The 17,269-nt window shown below is 41.5% G+C and overlaps 1 protein-coding gene across 1 annotated transcript in view; it reads right to left on the bottom strand.

The window, feature by feature from the left end:
* The window catches only part of HS6ST3 (heparan sulfate 6-O-sulfotransferase 3), a 324,019-nt gene extending 307,203 nt beyond the window's left edge, over positions 1-16,816 (bottom strand). Inside the window, exon 1 of the mRNA XM_074815433.1 lies at positions 16,460-16,816. Coding sequence (XP_074671534.1) covers positions 16,460-16,743 — 284 coding nt within the window. The 5' untranslated portion in view covers positions 16,744-16,816. The remainder of the gene's footprint in view (positions 1-16,459) is intronic.
* Between the last annotated feature and the right edge of the window lie 453 nt (positions 16,817-17,269).

The raw sequence follows: 17,269 nt of genomic DNA on the forward strand, positions 1-17,269 counted from the left end.
CCTTCTTCACAATTCATAGTATCATTATCTTAGTACCCATCTTCTTTCCAGACAATATCCCTTTATCTTTATTTGTCAGCATTTTAGAAAATAAAAAAATTAACATATTAAAAATAAAACAGAGGAAGAATATTTCTCCACCCATGACATGGCCTCTCTTCTCATTTGATAGCAGCTTAGATTCCCACAGAGTTTTTGATAGAAAGCCTCGCTGAATGTCCTTGGCAACCCAAGCAGACTATGACCACCAGACTTTCCTTATGAACATGGTTTTTGACTCCTTTCCAGAATCCTACAAGATTATTAAGGCATGATTTCCTATTGCAAAAGCCACATGGACCTCCCACTGTGTTGTATTAGGTAACTATCCACTAATTCTATTCCCTGCAGTAGTTTCTCCTAGTTTTCCATTGCAGATGTTAAGCTTACTGGTAAGTAGTAGAGGTCTTCTTAAAAATTACTTGCAAATTTTCCAAATACCAAGTTTTAAGCAGGAGGTCACATCCACATTTAGCAGCCTGGTTGTTTTAAATACCACCTAGTTTTGGCAACTGGCATCTTTAAATACCACCTGGTTTATGCCTTCCCTTCCCCCCTTTTTTTTTTTAAGCTTGTTCTGTAATTGCTTCTAACACCTCAATTTGAAGAGAGATCCTTTGATTCATCCTCCACAATGAAAGGTTCCAGATCAGAACTTCTTCAAAGTTCGAAGACAAACACAGATGCAAGAGGTAAAACAATAGCCTCTTTCTTGATTGAGCTTTATTTCCAATCAAAGGATAGAGGGGAGAGATCATCAACTGGCCTTACATGTTCTCTAATGGGCTTCTTGTTCCCAGCATGTTTCAGAAAGATTAATTTTATACCTTCTGCAGATTGTTCCTAAAACATCTTTCTTAGCAGTACTGCATTTTTACCTTACCCTGACAGAATTTATGAACCTTTGTACTTTGCTCTTGCAGACAAAACTTGACCTTTTAAAAAATGGTGAAAACTGCTCTGTGTAACTACCTCTCTTACCCTGCTATTTAGCTATGCCACACCAGTTTCTTTTTCTACTTATTATCTTTGATGTGTGCATGCATTTTCTCCAAGACTTCCACATGGCATCTTGAAGTAGTTCCCACTTGCAAGGATTTTATTTTTACAAGTTGTCTTCAATATGCTTTTTCATTTTAAGTAGTTTTCTCAAAAAAACCCAAAACCCCCATAGCACGAGATTTTTAGAAGTGTTTGATCCTGTAAGAGATTTAAATACATTTTACAGTAAAACTGACAGTAACACTTTGAACCAGATCCTGTCCAGAATGGTCAGAACCATATAAAAAAACTACTTCTTTATCTTCAGGTTTGCAAACTAACTGCTCCACAAAATACTCACTAACTGCATCTAGCAATTCAGTCTCCACATCAATCATTGCTGCAGCCACTCCCACTACCATGCAGGCACCAGACTGACCAGGGAGCAATACAACTAAGAGGCCAGAAGAGAATGAGAGGGCTCCAAAGAAAATGAAGGGGAGGAGGACAATCACATAATAAACTCAGCTTCTGTGCATTTATATACCACATTGCTTATAGGGCTTCAGGTCCTGAAATTAGACATTTATCATTTTTCATGAGCTACCGTTTCTCTTCATTTCTAACCTATGATTGTAGAGAAAAAAATAAAGTTCAGATACTAGATGTGAATTCAAGAAGCAAAAAGCAAACAAATCTCTATTAAAAGATAACAAGAAAGCATAAGATAACTGCTTAAAATTAGCTCTCAAAAATGTTAAGTAAATTAAAATTTGACTGCTGAGATGGAACAAGCTACTGCAGAGCCAAAACACCTGATGAAAACTGACTTGATAGAACTCTGTGCATTCCTGTTTTGATGAAAACAGATGTTCTATTTGTTCTTGCTTATTTCTTCTACCACAAAATCACTTGCTCTCTATGTACCCCAGAGGTATCTCCCTCCAGTACTTGTGCCTAAATTCTCCTCTTTACTTCATACCTTTCTGGTCCCAAACCATCACCTTTATTCCCCAGCTTACAGAAGCATCAGCAACCTTCCTTCTTTCCCTCTGTGGCAGGGGGCCAACGCCAGGACCTATCTACCTTCCTTCACCTGCTGGGAAGGACTCCCCTCCTACCTACCTCAGGACGAAACTGGTGGCTCACATCGCAGAGCTGGGCTTCAGAATTGCCGACCAACAGCTGATGGTAAAGCACGAAATTTTTCTGCCAACTCTGTCAACACTAATCTTAAATACCTTCTTCTCCAAGACATTATAAAAGCAAAAGACTGAGGCATGTGCTAAAGAGACAACTGGCAATTGTTTAATACTTTATCCTAGGAAAAACTGAATACACAAAGCAAAGCAATTATAAAAGTCCTCTGAGCAGCAGCTTAAGGGAACAGATAGAAACAAAGTTACTCAGAAATGCATCTTTTCTGCCCCTGTCAGGTAGGGGGAAGAGAACAGTTATTTTTCCTTATCAGTTTTTGTGTACTGCTAGGAACAGAGGAAACAATTAAACAAAGAATTAGGACAGATTAAAGTAGTCAATTCTTTTAGCCCTTGCAAGGCCAAACAGCTAAAAATCCAAAAGCCCCTTTGAACCTCAGCAGGGCAAACAAGCTCAACAGAGCCAAACAATTAAAACCTGCAGCTTGCCAAACAAGCCAAGCAGAAATTAGCACTACTCCCAACCAGGTCATTCTGTACGCAAAGCAAGCAGGTACAATGCAAAGGGGATGCAAGTCACACAAGAAAAACATATAAAACAAAAGCAAAAGAGCTGTTAAGATAGGAAGGACAGCAATGTGGGAGAGTGGGCAACATCAGCTGACAAGAAGGTAAATCAAAAGTGTAGGATGTAACCTGGATAATACAAGAAATAGGAGGCATCTTTACAGAAAAAGGGAAAGCGTGATTGGGGAAGATAAACTTTCTTTTTTCCACGTCCTTTTAAGCTCCCCTGTTATCTATACATATAGCACAAAGTGAAAATCCTCTAGTCGTACAATACTAAATTTAGCTCCTGAAATGATACACAACTTGTAATTTTTTTTTAAAATAAAGGCAACTACAGTGACTTTCTTGCTATGAATACATACTAATTCACTTGATTTTTATGTTTTGTTTGGGTTTACTTTTAATGTTTTCTTTGGAACCACCTGATAATGGACTGAAATCAAGTAGCAGAAACAAGAATGATGAACATCTACCACTCCCACTGCTCTCCTAATCAAAGCTGCAGCTCTGTGTGGCCACATTTAAGCTTCCCAGTCAATCTGTTAGTCAGATACAGACCATCAGTTTTACTATTGCTCTATAGCAATGCCCAGCAGCCATTTAGATGCCTGCTACTGACCCATATCACAATAGGATTCTTATCCCATTGTCAGGTATCTGGCAATTTAATTAAAATGAAGAGAGATATACAGTAATATGAAATAATCTGCAGAAGTCAGAGGCAGTGCTGCAAAACCCAACATACATTTACATGCTTGTTGACCCGCCAGCTTTGTACGACAGAAGCAGGAGACTGGAGGTCAAAAGAAAGACTTTGCTGAAGAAGGTAATGTGTTACAGAGAACCTGGGCTTTTTAGGGAAAGCTATTTTCAGTTACTCCTTTCATTTAGGCAGCTAAATTCCCTATTTGGAGGAAGCCATTTCAACGGGCATTTTCAGGTTTTAAAAGCTTGTCAAAATAAGCATGACCACTTTAACACAGTTGAGCTAAAGTTTGTGACACAAATCTTTAAACCTTTACTTCACAAAAAGTAGTAGAAAAATACATACACACAAACACATTACTTGAGGTTTCACCCCAGTAGCTTAGTAACTAAAGTGATTAAAAAAGTTTTGAAGATCACATCTTCTGAATTTTTCCTACTTTAGTGCTTTTAAGAATTTATAGTCCACTTAAAAAAAATGTAAAGGTATAAACACCAGTTCTTTCCCTGTATAATCCTCTTCTATGGATTCTGTATTTGCTTACAGACGCTTTGAACCTTACACAAAACAATCTCACCTACATTGAAAGTTCAATCCAATAACTCAATTTTGGAATAGGAAAAATAAAGGCAAAACAGTTATGTTCTTTCATTGTAAACTCTGGGAAGTTATTTCAGATTAACATATGATAATTAAGGTTTTACACTATAAATTAACTGTGAACAGTTTAATAAAGAATGTAATTGCTGTGGATGGAAGTTAAAGAGCTCCGAAGAACACTGTCTGCATTGTGAATATGGAAAACTAGAAAAGTGTTAGCTTTCTGGATGAAATTAATTTGAATAGAAATGCTTGACTTAACATACCCTGAAAATGTAGAAATATTATAGAATACTAGGATTCCCAAGCATTAGTAACAACAAAAAGACAAATATGTGACCACCTGATTATTGTATTGCTATTCAAGATCTATTTTATCTACTAAGCTCAGCTTAATAAGAAAAAGTGGACTTTCCCTGGCATCAGAGAAGCATACCATTCCAGTCTTAAAAGAAATGTACAAAGGGACATATTTATAACACATGCTTGAGGCCAGCTTTACATTGGATGTCATGGACATATCACACATTAAAAAAGTGATTGCTAGTAATAAGTTGTTTCTTTTGCCAAACTAAAGTAATGCTCACAGCAAAAAAAAAAAATCATTGCACCTATTCTTCCTTTATTTAATAATTATAGCTTCTGATCCTGTTTGAGGAATTCTTAAAATGAGGAACACAGAGTAGTTAAAATACTGTGTTGGGTTTGTGTGAGTGGTGGAGTTTTTGGTAGCGGGGGAGGGGGCTACAGCAGTGGCCCCTGTGAGAAGCTTCTCAAAAGCTCCCCCCAGCTCCAAGTCAGACTCACCTCTGGACAAGGCCGAGCCAGTTAGTGATGGTGGCCACACCTCCGTGATAATGTATTTAAGAAGGGGAACCTGGGAGGAAAAGTTGCAGTTGTGAGGAGGACATCTATGTGAACATCGAGGTCAGTAGAAGAACAGAGAGGGCGAAGGGGGAGGTGCACTGGAGCAGAGACTCCCCCTGCAGCCCGTGGTGAGAGGTCAGGCTGTGCCCCTGCAGCCCATGGGGGTCCACGGTGGAGCAGATGCTCACCTGCAGCCCGTGGAGGACCCCACGCTGGAGTAGATGGCTGCACCCAAAGAAGGCCGGGACTCTGTGGAAAGAAGCCCCCACTGTTGTAGTTTGTCACTGGAAGGATTGCAACATGAGGGGTGGCCCACACTGCAGCAGCTTGGGAATGGCTGCAGCCCGTGGGAAGGACTCGGAGTTTGTAGAGAACTGTCTCCCATGGGAGGGACACCATGCTGGAGCATGGGATGCATGCAAGGACTCCTCCCCCAAAGGAGGAAGGAATGGCAGGACTGATCGCACCCTCCCACTCCCTGCTCCCCTGTACCACTGGTGGGGAGGAGGCAGAGAAATAGGGAGCAAAGCTGAGCCTGGGATGAAGGGAGGGGTGGGGGGAAGGTGTTCTTAAGATGGGGTAATGCTTCTCACTGTCCTATCTCTATTAAGTGGTGGTGGTGTTAGTGTCTGAATTAAATCTATATTCTTTTTCTTACCCTAACAAGTCTGTCTTCTACCCATGACGATAATGGGTAAACCATCCCTCCCTATCCTTACCTCCATTCCCAAGCCTTCTACTTTATTTTCTCCTCCCCATTCCTGAGGGGGAAAGGGTGAGTAAGCGGCTTCACGGTGCTCAGTTGCCTTCTGGGCTCAAACCATGACAAATATCTACATCAGCACGTCGCCCGTCTTCTCCATTGTAATTTTTCACCCCCACGTCCACAAATAAAAAGCAAACCTCACACCTACCTTCAAGAAGCAGGATTCAAGGAGCTACTGGCTGGTCAGTCCCACTGGGAAAGCAACTGAGCCAAGCATATGTTGTTTGCATTGACCTCAGCAAGGACTCTGACAAGCTCTCCCACAGTATCATTTCAGCCACACTGGTGAGATATGGTGTAGGTGATAGGGTGATATAGCAAGATGGCCTGTTGCACTGCAAGTGGGTGTGAGCAGCAGTAGAAAATCCAGCTGGTGACTGATTACTTATGGTGTCACTCAGGAACTGACAGTGATGCCAATGCTGTTTGAAAGTCTGTATTAATGACCTAGATGATGGGACAGAGTCTGGTCTCAGCAGGTTCATGAAAAACCCCAAATTGGAGAGAGAGATCAACACTCCAGAGAGCAGTGCTCCTATTCAGGGCAACCAAGAGAATTGTGTTGATGGGAACCTCATGAAGATCAACCATGACAAGTGGTTTACTGTGAGGATGGCGAGGCACTGGAACAGGTTGCCCAGAGAAGCTGTGGATGCCTCCTCCCTGGCAGTGTTCAAGGCCAGGTTGGACAGGGCTTTGAGCAACCTGGTCTAGTGGAAGGTGTCCCTGCCCATGGCAGGGCAGGTGGTACTACATGATCTTTAAGGTCCCTTCCAACCCAAATAATTCTATGATTGTAAGTAAAAGAAAAAAACTTGCACCTGAGGTGAAGTAAGAACACACAATAAGACAGGCTGGGCACTGAGTGGCTAGGACACAGCCCTGCAGAAAAGGATCTGGGGTTCCTGGTGGACACTGTTGAATAATGGCCAACATGCCCTTTGCAAGTGAAGCGGGCTAACCAAGTATCTTGGCTATGTTAGCAGGAGCTAACCAGCAGGATGGGGGAAGTGATTTCCCCTCACTCATTTAGCACAGGTGAGAGCACATGTGGAGCAATGTGTCCAATTTTGGGCTCACCAGTAAGAGACTGGTGTATAATGGGGACTGTCAGCAGAGGGCTGACAAGACCATCAAGGAGCTGGAACATATGATACATAAGGAGTGGCTGAGTAAGCTAGGTTTGTTCAATCTGGGAACAAGGCAGCAACCAGGTAGACCTTATTACTCTGTTCAAGTTTCATGTGGGAGCATACAGGGAAGTCATAACCAGACTATTTTTGGATGCACACAGTGATAAGACAGGAAGAAATGAACATGATTTGGGAAATGGGAAATTTCAGCTAGGTGAGAAAAGCTCTCTTCCCCTGAGCATGGTCAAACACTGGAAGAGGTTGCTCAGAGACACTGTGGCATATCTGTCCTTGAAGTTACTCAAAATTCTGGGCAAAGCCCAGAGCAACCTGCTGTAGTTAGACTGACTTTTGAGCAGGTGTTTGAGTTAAATGACTGCCAGAGGTCCCTTCCTACATACATGATTCTTTAATAAACCCAAATGACTAGTAGTAGAGAACAACATAAAGTATTTCATAAAGCTACTCTTCTCATCTGAACCTTGTTAAGTCAGCAACAGAAAAGATTCAGCTTTAGCCTGACAGGCTTTTCCAGCATGAAAACAAAGTTTCTGCAGTTACAGAAGTTATTCATCACTCACACTGAAGCTTCTTGGAAAATAATGGTCCTACTCCCATCACTAAAAATTAAGGTCTAGATGAAAATATTACATGGCAACTGTGCTACTGGTGATTTACAGCGTAGGAGCCGAAGATGTTTAATTTAAGTTTGGGTTTCTTATTACAACACTTATCTGACTTGAGAAACCTATGCCAAAAAAAGAAAAGACCTATGTAGGACAGGAGCTCAACCTAGCTAGTACTTGAAGTTTCTTATTATGTCCACATCTTTCTTTTCCAGAAAGTATAATAACATATGGAGAGCTTTAAACCCTAAACTAAGTTTTATCTGGAAAAAAAAATGAACTTTCAAATTGCATAATTTTGACCCTTCCTTTACCTCGCAAGACTAACTTTACTTCTGCTCCCTGCTCTCTTCTGCTGTCTTCCAGACTTTGCTCTCACTGTGGGCTCACAGTTTATTCCTACGCTGCTTCTCCTCTTTCTCCTCTTACTCTGAGGAGTTCCTCAAGAAAGCACCATAAGTTGCTATTCCACCTACCCCCACATTCTCAGCCTAGCCTGTGTGCAAAGACACATGGAAATAAAGTCAAAAATTGCAAGGAGTTACTTTTGAGTGTGAAAATACACAAATACCGAGATACAAATGTATTTGATACTTGAACAAAATCCAGCGCAAAAAACAAGTTAGAAATAGGCTACCTGATTAAAAAAAATGAAGCTTTTTCCTACATTGCAACCTCTAAAATTTCATTTAACATATATTTATAATAATAGTATGCCCAAATCTTACAAATGGAAATCTGTAAGTTGGCAAGCTCTTTCCATTGACATTATTAGACTTTAGGTGAGAATTTGAAAAAAAAAAAAATGTATTTATGATTAGTGTTCTGTGCCTCCTTCTTTCACTCACCTCACTTTTAAGTTTAATTGTTTGCAGAAAGTAACTCATCTCAGAGAGGCTGGCTCCTCCACATACTCTAACATCCTGAAGGGGCCATTTCCTTCTAGTACCAAACAGCACCCAGGACCATGTGGTCAGCCTTTTCATCAAGATCAACTTACTTCCCAGTTCTGGGAAGTATACTCTTAAGTCAATTATGAATATCATCGTTTCCTTCATCAATCCTTCATTATTTTGACTTTGGAAATTGAAGTTGCATTTGGTCATTGTTTCTCCCACCCCAACATTATTCTTCATAATGTCATTCAAAGTTTCCCCACTACTAAGCCAGGATGTTTGGAATCTGTCAGTTTGTAGACACCCAGAGCCACACTTTAACCTGCATTAATACACTTTTCACAGCTGACATACAACTGTATTAATGCAACACTTCTAATATGTCCAAAATCCACTTTACATCAACCATTTTCTAAGAGATTAATGATTTTTAAAGAAAAGAAGGGGATTAAGCCATAAGTTTAAGCCATTACTTAAAAGCCAGTCCCCCACTTCTAAGATGACTAAGCTGTGGGCCAAACTCCAGATCTTTGTAGAAGTATCCACGAGGCTACCTAATGGTACGCTTCATAGCGGAACCGAAGTCCTCAGAGCTTGAAGATAAAAGGCCCTGTCCTTACAAGAACCAATTTTATACTTTTTTAGTCAATATATATTAAGATCTTGCACACTGATCATATAACAGACCACAAGTACTTTAAAGAGTTACTGATTTTTGCCACTCTAGAATTTGGTCTGAAAGAAGATCCATGCCATCTTGAATAAAATCACAGAATAATTCTGTTAATTTTCTCCCCCTAAATTAGTAGTTGTTTCAAGGCTGAATCATTACCGTAACAGCAGTCCAAATTAGACCCTTAATTCATACAATCAGCCTCCTACACAATGTTTGAAAACCTTGTTCGGCAATAACAGAACTTTGAAGGGACTTTAAGTTACCTTCTTAGGCAACCAGGAACATTAAGACATCCAATGTAGTTTAGCACTAGAAGTTGGGGTTATAGATACTTCCAGAGATCAGGCAGCAAGTTGAATGCAATACTAAATAGATTAAAGAATACAGGTTCCCTTGCTTTAATCAGATCTCATTCTGCACAGTGAGCAGCAGAGTCTTTATTAGCTCAATTCACCACAGCTGCACCAAACTCTGGGAGGAAATGTTTTACTCTTGCTTAGAAGGCAATACATGAAAACTGCCAACACACCTGAAGGAAGGAATCATTCAGTTCAACCAGCTCTCTACACTTTCCATTGAGCTTCTCTGTGATCACTAGAGCTGAACTGGCAGAGATTTTTCTTCTTCCTCCACAAAGAGTTCTCAAAAAAAAAAATCAAGACTAAGCTTATCCCTATTTTTGCCACTGGCAGGGTCTACAGATTTAATCTCCATCAGCGGAATGGCATTACACAGCAACTTTTCTCACTTACACAGTAACTTTTCCTATTGCACCTCAAACCAATACATACCCCAAAGCTACGTAAGAATTTGAGTGGTATCCTGTTCAAGAGGATTGGAAATTACTATAAATTAGGCAGCTAGTTAATAGAAATTTAAAAAGCATCTTAACAACACAAGAGAGTTGCAACAGCTGCTACATCTTATAACACTGTAAAGCCCTGGGGGATGCTACTGACACTTCCACTCTCTTTTTTTCCCCCCAGGGTTTCTCTGCCTGGCTCCTGCATAAAGAAGAAAATAGCTCCTTCATTTTAAAGAAAATCTTTTTAGACAGTCTATTTTCCAGAATAAAATACCAGAAGAAGCCAAAAACCCACCCCTACATGATACATTAAACTAGATTAAAAAGGAAGCAGCAAGGTCTGCATGAAAGGAGCAAGCAAATTTGCTCAGGTAAATCACTAAGTTATCTTCCAGACAACTAGAACTGCTGCTCAGGTGATCATTTTCATAAAATGCACCTCCCTGTCTCAAAACTTACTAAGTTTCACAGTTATCTGTGTAAAATTACAATGATGGGCAAATAAGAACAATTGATTCCCAATTAAATTAGCGCTGACCACTTTTATCAATACTGGCACTTAACAGTAAACATGAGTTCTGGTCATCTTTGTAGGCAATCTGCTGAGTTTTATTGCAGCAGCTTCAAAAGTCTGAAGACAAGACTTGCCTTTGGGTCAAGTTTTCCAGAGCTGACAGGCCTGCTGCTGAGAAGTTCTGTCCCCATCAATCATTTATCTCCTACAACGGGCAGAGGAAATCTCACAGGAGACAAATACAGTGCAACAAGTAGTTAAGGAGTTGCTAGTTGTTGTCACAAGTTCTAAGACAAGTTATCTTTAAATGCATAGGAGAAAAGATTAGCAAACAGCATTACTATCTCAGTCAAGTTGTATCAAATCAGTCTAACTTCCCTCTAAAATACAGTGATTGACTTCAAATAGGAACAGTAGGAAGGAAATGCTTCTTTAAATAAAAAAATTAAGAAGCATGATTGGGAATGTTGTCTAAAGTCAATGTCATAAGCCAGAGAAAACACGGTTTGGGGAAAAAAAAGTGTAATGTGGCAGCGGGAGAACTCCCTGGAAAGTAATTCTGAGAGTTGTATCAACCAAAAGGTTTATTACAAAGGGATTTAATTCTATTCAATGTTTGCATCAACAACGTGGATGCTGAATACAAAACACATTTATTAAATATGCCAATGATGAAAAGCTAGGAAGGACAAAATTAAAATTTAAATCAATTTTACAAATTAAAGAGAGAATGAAATCCAGTGGGGATGAGCACAAAACACATACAAAAAGACAATGGGAAATATAAGTAGTATTCTTTAAGAAAATTAATACTATTTAAATCCCAAACTGAACAGTCAATGTCAGGCAACTGCAAAATAGGCAAACATCACTGAAGTGTACAACCACAAGCACAACTTTCAGAATAAGCAGTTTTTGCTGCACTTTGTACTACACTTATAGATGAAATACTGTACCACCACTGAGGCATCACGTTCCAAGAAAACAACTGACACAAATCCAAAGAGGAGGAACACAAAGAATGGCCTACAATAAATACAGAATAAGCTGGATTCAGTTACTTTTTAAGAAGGGAAGGTTGAAAGAGAACTTCCTAAGAAACAAAGTACCTAGTAGGCTACTGCAGAGAAAAGGGTATCAATTTGTTCTAAGTTGCTCAAACAGAGAAGATGCAATGTGCTTAAAACTGAAGTTAGTAAGATTCACACTAACCACTGGGGAAAGACAACACCACTTTCCAGTAATAAGGGCAATGAAACCCTTGAGTGGATTACCAAGGTTCTTTTAAAGCACCAAACATTGAAGACAGTTAAGGAAGTAAAAAAGAAAAAACACATTGTCAGTAGCAGGACCTCAGGAAATTGTTTAACCCTTGTTGTTTCCTACATTTATTAAAAAAAACACTACATAGAGTTTACTGGCGCTAACATTCATTTCAGTAGAAGATACCAAGGAATAGTAGAGAATTTGTGCATTTTCTCAGTTTAAACATTTGTGACTTTATCCTCTTCTCTCCAGTACCTTCAGCAGAGTCTTAATTTTCAATTAACACTCTTACATTATTATGATGATCACATAGTTACCATGGTTGCAAAGAACAGGGTCCATCTTACACTCTGTTATTGCTAGAGTTTTAAACACACTCAGTCCAATAAAGGACTGCCTAAGAAAAAGGAATGCTACTAATAGTTTCCATTCAAGTCTCCCAATTCCATGACTCATGGGTTTACTGATGATTTATACTTCCATAGAATAACTGAGCACACAGTAAGTTAAACAGACATGAGGAAATGGAGAATATAATGGAAGCAAATTAATGAAAATCAATAGTTTCGAAGACTAAACTGCACTGATAATAAAGCTCATGGGGTTTACAGAATTAGACTGATTTCACTGTTTCATGTAAGAAAATTAGACAACACTTTCAATGAGGTGTTCTTTCAAGTGTTTCAAGTGTGTAGTTTAAAAGATTACCTTCCTAGTTTAATCAAACTTGTAATAAATAATAATGAATAATTATGAATGATATTGCAGGCGCAGCAGCAAGGGGAAGAAAATGTGCCTTGATTAGGACTTCTAAGGTCCCCTCTCAATCCCTCAGAGTAGAAAGGCAAAGCAAGCCCTACCTCACACACCTGGTTTTACCTGGTAGGCTAAGAGACAGATAATCAGTTTGGACAATGTCTCTGCAACATTAGATAGGGAATTCTTCTCATCTAATTTTAGACACCAAGTCCCAATTAGCCACTCCAGTCCTCCCTTTTAATCAGTGAAAGGAAGAACTGCCCCTCCAGAAGACAATTCAGCACATCTCAGACATGTTTTAGACCCTCCAAAGGGCTGCCTGTATTATTCTGTTTCTCCCCAGTGTCTACAGAGGCAGCCTAACGTCGCTTGCTCTGGCCTGAGACCAACTTTCCCCTGGCATCCCAGGTTAGACATCTAACAACATTGCTCTTCCCTTTCTTTCCTCGAGCAATGTTGGCTAAGGCTCCATAGTCCAATTCTTGGCATCTCTGAAGGAAAGCCAAGTTCCAGAGGTGGAGCTAAACACAAGCATCATCAACTTCAATGACTTCAAGAGACGGCAAAGCAAATACACAAAAGACTGTTCCTTAAAAAAAAAAAAAAAAAAAAGATTCCACACCAGTCTCGGTTACTTTCTGTTGTAACAGCCATTTTTATAAGGAAGAGTAAATAACCAAAGTTGTACACACAATGCACAGCAGTAACTCTCCTGTTAAATGGGGGGGGGTGGGGGGTGTATGCTACTGATGCAAGAACTTCCATGTGAACTTAACTGCATCTTCATGGGAAGAGTCCCACTGCTTTAATAACACTAATTATTTGAAATGTTGTGCTGAAAACTACACTAATAAGAATTTAATCTAAAACTTCATCAGCTGCATACCCTCCTCAATAGCTTCACTATCCAGACAGAAACGTCTGTAAAAGTGAAAGCTATACATTAGTATAAAAAAATTAATAGCCTGCCTCTGTAAAGACTTAAGCAGGTATGTAAGCAGAACATCCTGAAAATTAAAACATACGCAAATGTTTGAAGAAAAGTCAAAAGTTGTTGGTTTGTTTTTTCAAAGTAATGTCATTCAAAAGAGTAAATTTGATTCTGAACAAAAAAGGTAGTTCTACAGCTTCACAACAGCATCCAAAAATTGACAACAAACAGCTTTTCACACTGAGGTACCGAAGTTAGGACAAAGGCACAGGACACTTCATACTGTTAAGTCACGCAGAAGTAAAGGTCCAGTAACATCGTAATTAGAGCTGTTGCTTGGGCTTAGAGTTCAAATTGCTGGGCCACAGCAGCAACCTCTACCCTGTGAGCCTTCCTGGGACCTGAGACTTCAAAATGCCAACGTTACACTATTACCAGCCTCTAAGAAGCAAATTTTCAGAATGTAGGGATTTATACTCTAAATCCCTTATTCCCTGCATGTAGTAAAAGACAGGCTACATATATAGAGAACTGAAAGAACAGATTATATTAACAACCTGCTACAAGGGGAAACAAAAAAAAAATCCAAAATACAGCTAACATCATCCTCACCGTACCAAATATATGGCACAAGAGATCAAACACCTCAGTACCAAATAGTATGGTTTGTCCTGCTGCCCTCCTAGCCACAAAAAAATTCATTGTCGAATATTCAGCCAATTTAGCCTGATTTTCTGACTCCATAGCTGAAAAGTAGAAAAGTTGAACTATTTGAGGAAGCCTAATGCCTTAAATACATTCAGAAGCTTTAAAGGATGACATAAAAATAATCAGTATGCTTTACATTGGACTCATATGCTAGTTTTTTGCCTATGAATGAGTCTCCTCATTCTCAATTCCCTGTTCAGATATTAAAAAAAAAGAACTTGGATGCATGCCTCTAATAGTACAGTCCTCCAGCAAAGTATTTTAGGCTTGATTCCAACTCTACCAAAAGGCATTCACAACAGAGACAATCCATACTTCGGGGTTATTCGTTTTACAGCTCCTTGAAAAACTGAAGTCAAAGCACATGATTATAAAGAGAAAACAAAGGGAAAAATGAAAAGGTGTCTGTCCAGCACAGGATATAATACAAGAAGGAATGAGTATTAGAACGATGCAACAAATAATCATTCACAACACTTTTCCTCACTCACGTAAAGACAAATCAAGAATCACACTAACCAAACCATTCAATAACTAAAGAAAAATTTAAGAAAATACTATTCAGATGTAACAGTGAAATGTCACTACATGTCTTTCTTCAATCAAAACACTAATTATCCACTGAATAACTACTGACCTACTTTGTAATTCAACTCAGTTTTAAATGTACTTAATATAGTCATGTTTTTATTTAAAAGTACTGAAGCCACTGCTCCAGTGTTACTGCTTATTCATAATATTTGCAGTTCAATTTAACGCTCAGTTATTTGGCTACTAATATTCTTCATGAGAGGAAAAAAAAAAGAAAGAGCACTTTGGTGGCAGATTATGTATTTTCAGACATTTCTACAAGTGTTACTTTTCCTCCTTCCCTCTCTGGTTTACACTACAAGTTTACTGAATATTTCTTACAGCCGTACAGTTACCACCAAGTTATTCTGCCCTTGAAGACATTCATAGCACTTCCCTTCCATTAGCACACACATACATTTTATCTTCAGCTAAACACTTTTCACAAAATTGTATGAATTACCTTAACAGTATTCTTCAAGTACAGTCCAAGTCCATAACCACTGACAAATTCAAATTATCCTGAATGGAGTTATGACAAATATGACTACCTTTGCAGCATGGGAAGGCCTTTCATGCTCACATCAAGTAATCTTCAAATTGTTCAACAACAATAATCAACTCTGTCACCTTGATGAATAGGCCCTGTGAAAGTGAGTCCACGTATGTCATGGAATGTAATGTGTTTTTAAATGACAAGACACAAAACACAATGTGTGAGTGGTCCTACTAAAAATTTAGAGTTTGCAGACTCAAAATGGTAGCAAAATGAAAGAACCTAAGTTATCTGGAAAACTACATAATAAAAAAATGCATTTTTCCTAAATGTTTTACAGATGTTGAAGTCACAATCATTATAGTGCAAAGGTTTAAGAGATAATTCAGCTCATAACTTCTTACCACACATGTTCAAAGTCTATGATGCAAATAAAGGCAGGATCTAATATTAGCAGGAAAATCTGATTTAATGATAAATACATCAGAACAAAGCCCAAAACTTACTGAATCACCTAGAGCTATCTCGTATCGAAAGAGATTACCCATCTCACAATTCCTCGATTTTACAAACGGACAAGATCTTTCGCAAGACCCAACAAAAGCGCAATACAAGATAACATGCGGAGAGGCAGCATGCACACCAAATTCAGTTTTCCACTGTCATCTGATCATCAAAAGAACACTAAGAGTGTGGTTTCTGCGAGCACTGCGTTCCCTGCACAGAGCTCGGCGCACCTCGTCTCCTGACTTTCAGCTCGCACATAGAGCGAGCGATCGGTGCACAACGGGAAGCAGGGAACCGGTCTGTCTGTCAACGAGAAACACGGGAAAAAGAGAGTTTCGGGGCTTCTGGATACTTCAGACTCCACTAGTTACAGCATTCAGCAGCTGCAGCGATCCATTAGGTTCTGCAGAGGCACTCTTCTTACGCAGAAGAGTGTAGCCTTTTGTTAAAAACAAGTTTCAAAAGGACAAATAGGAGAAACTTGCATAAAACCGGGTGCAGTTCCTCTCGCGCTAACCCCTACGAAAGGCGGCTGCATACGCGCTACGTGGAATCGGCACAAATCTGAGACGAAGCGAATGCGCTACAGGTAACAGGGAGGGGAACAGCCCAAACCTTCACCTCCTCTGGGAGATAAGCTTTTTTTTTTTTTCTTCTCCTCCCCGTTTGCTTCTTAATGACGGCGGCAGCGGACAATTCCTGCCAAATTGCTGGAGAGCGGGACCCGCTCAAGAGGGAGCCTTCCCCCCGCGCTGGGAAGGGTGGGATCACATCTCGAGCGGGTGGAAATCAAGCCCCACAGCGAGACCTCGGAGCAGGCGTGTGCCGACCCCCGCCCGGGCGGGCTGCCCCCGCCCCCTCGCCTCTCCCCGCGGCCGGTACTGACCTGAGGGTGCGGTTGCCGGCGCAGCCGCGGCGCTCCATGGCGGCGGGCACGCAGCTGGTGAGCTCGGTCCAGTCGGCGTGCAGCCCGCAGCTCCAGCCGGTGGAGAAGCGGGAGAAGAGCCAGGTGTCCTTGTCGCCGCCCGGGCGGTGGCAGGCGCACTTCTTCTGCCCGGCCCGGCAGTAGCAGGGCTGCTCCAGGCGGATGTTGCGCACCAGGTGCCGCCCGAAGGTGGTGCCGCCCGTCTTCTGGATGTGGAGGAAGACGATCACGTCGCGACCCCGCATGTCGAACCGCACCCGCCGGCACAGCTCCCCCCGCGCGAACGGGAACTTGGCCGCCAGCCGCGGCGGCAGCGCCGCCGCCGCCTCCTCCTCCTCCTCCGCGGCGCCCGCTGCCGCCGCCTCCTCCTCCTCCCGCTCCGCCGGGCCCCCCCCACGGCGGGCGGCGGAGGCCGGCGGGCGGCGGGGGCAGGCGGCGCCGGGGCAGGCGGGCGACACGTACTGGTAGACGATGAGCAAGAAGAGCAGCGCCAGCAGCGGCGGCAGCAGCCACCTGTTGAAGCGCTCGTCCATGGCGAGGCGCGGGGGGCGCGGGGCCGGCTTAGGCGCTGCCGGGCGCTGCTGAGGGGGCGGCCACCCCGGTCGGATCCCGCAGCCGAGGGGCGCCCGACTGCCTTCCCGACGGCATGGTCCTCGCAGGCGGCCGCGGCTGACTGGCTCCCTCCGCTCCGCTCTCCCGCTCCGCTCCGCTCAGCGCGGCGGGCCGCGCTCCAGCCCGCCCGAGGCGGCCATCCCGCGGCTGAGGCGAAGG

The sequence above is a fragment of the Strix aluco genome, chromosome 2 (genome assembly GCF_031877795.1).
Source record: "Strix aluco isolate bStrAlu1 chromosome 2, bStrAlu1.hap1, whole genome shotgun sequence".
Classification (NCBI taxonomy): domain Eukaryota; kingdom Metazoa; phylum Chordata; class Aves; order Strigiformes; family Strigidae; genus Strix; species Strix aluco.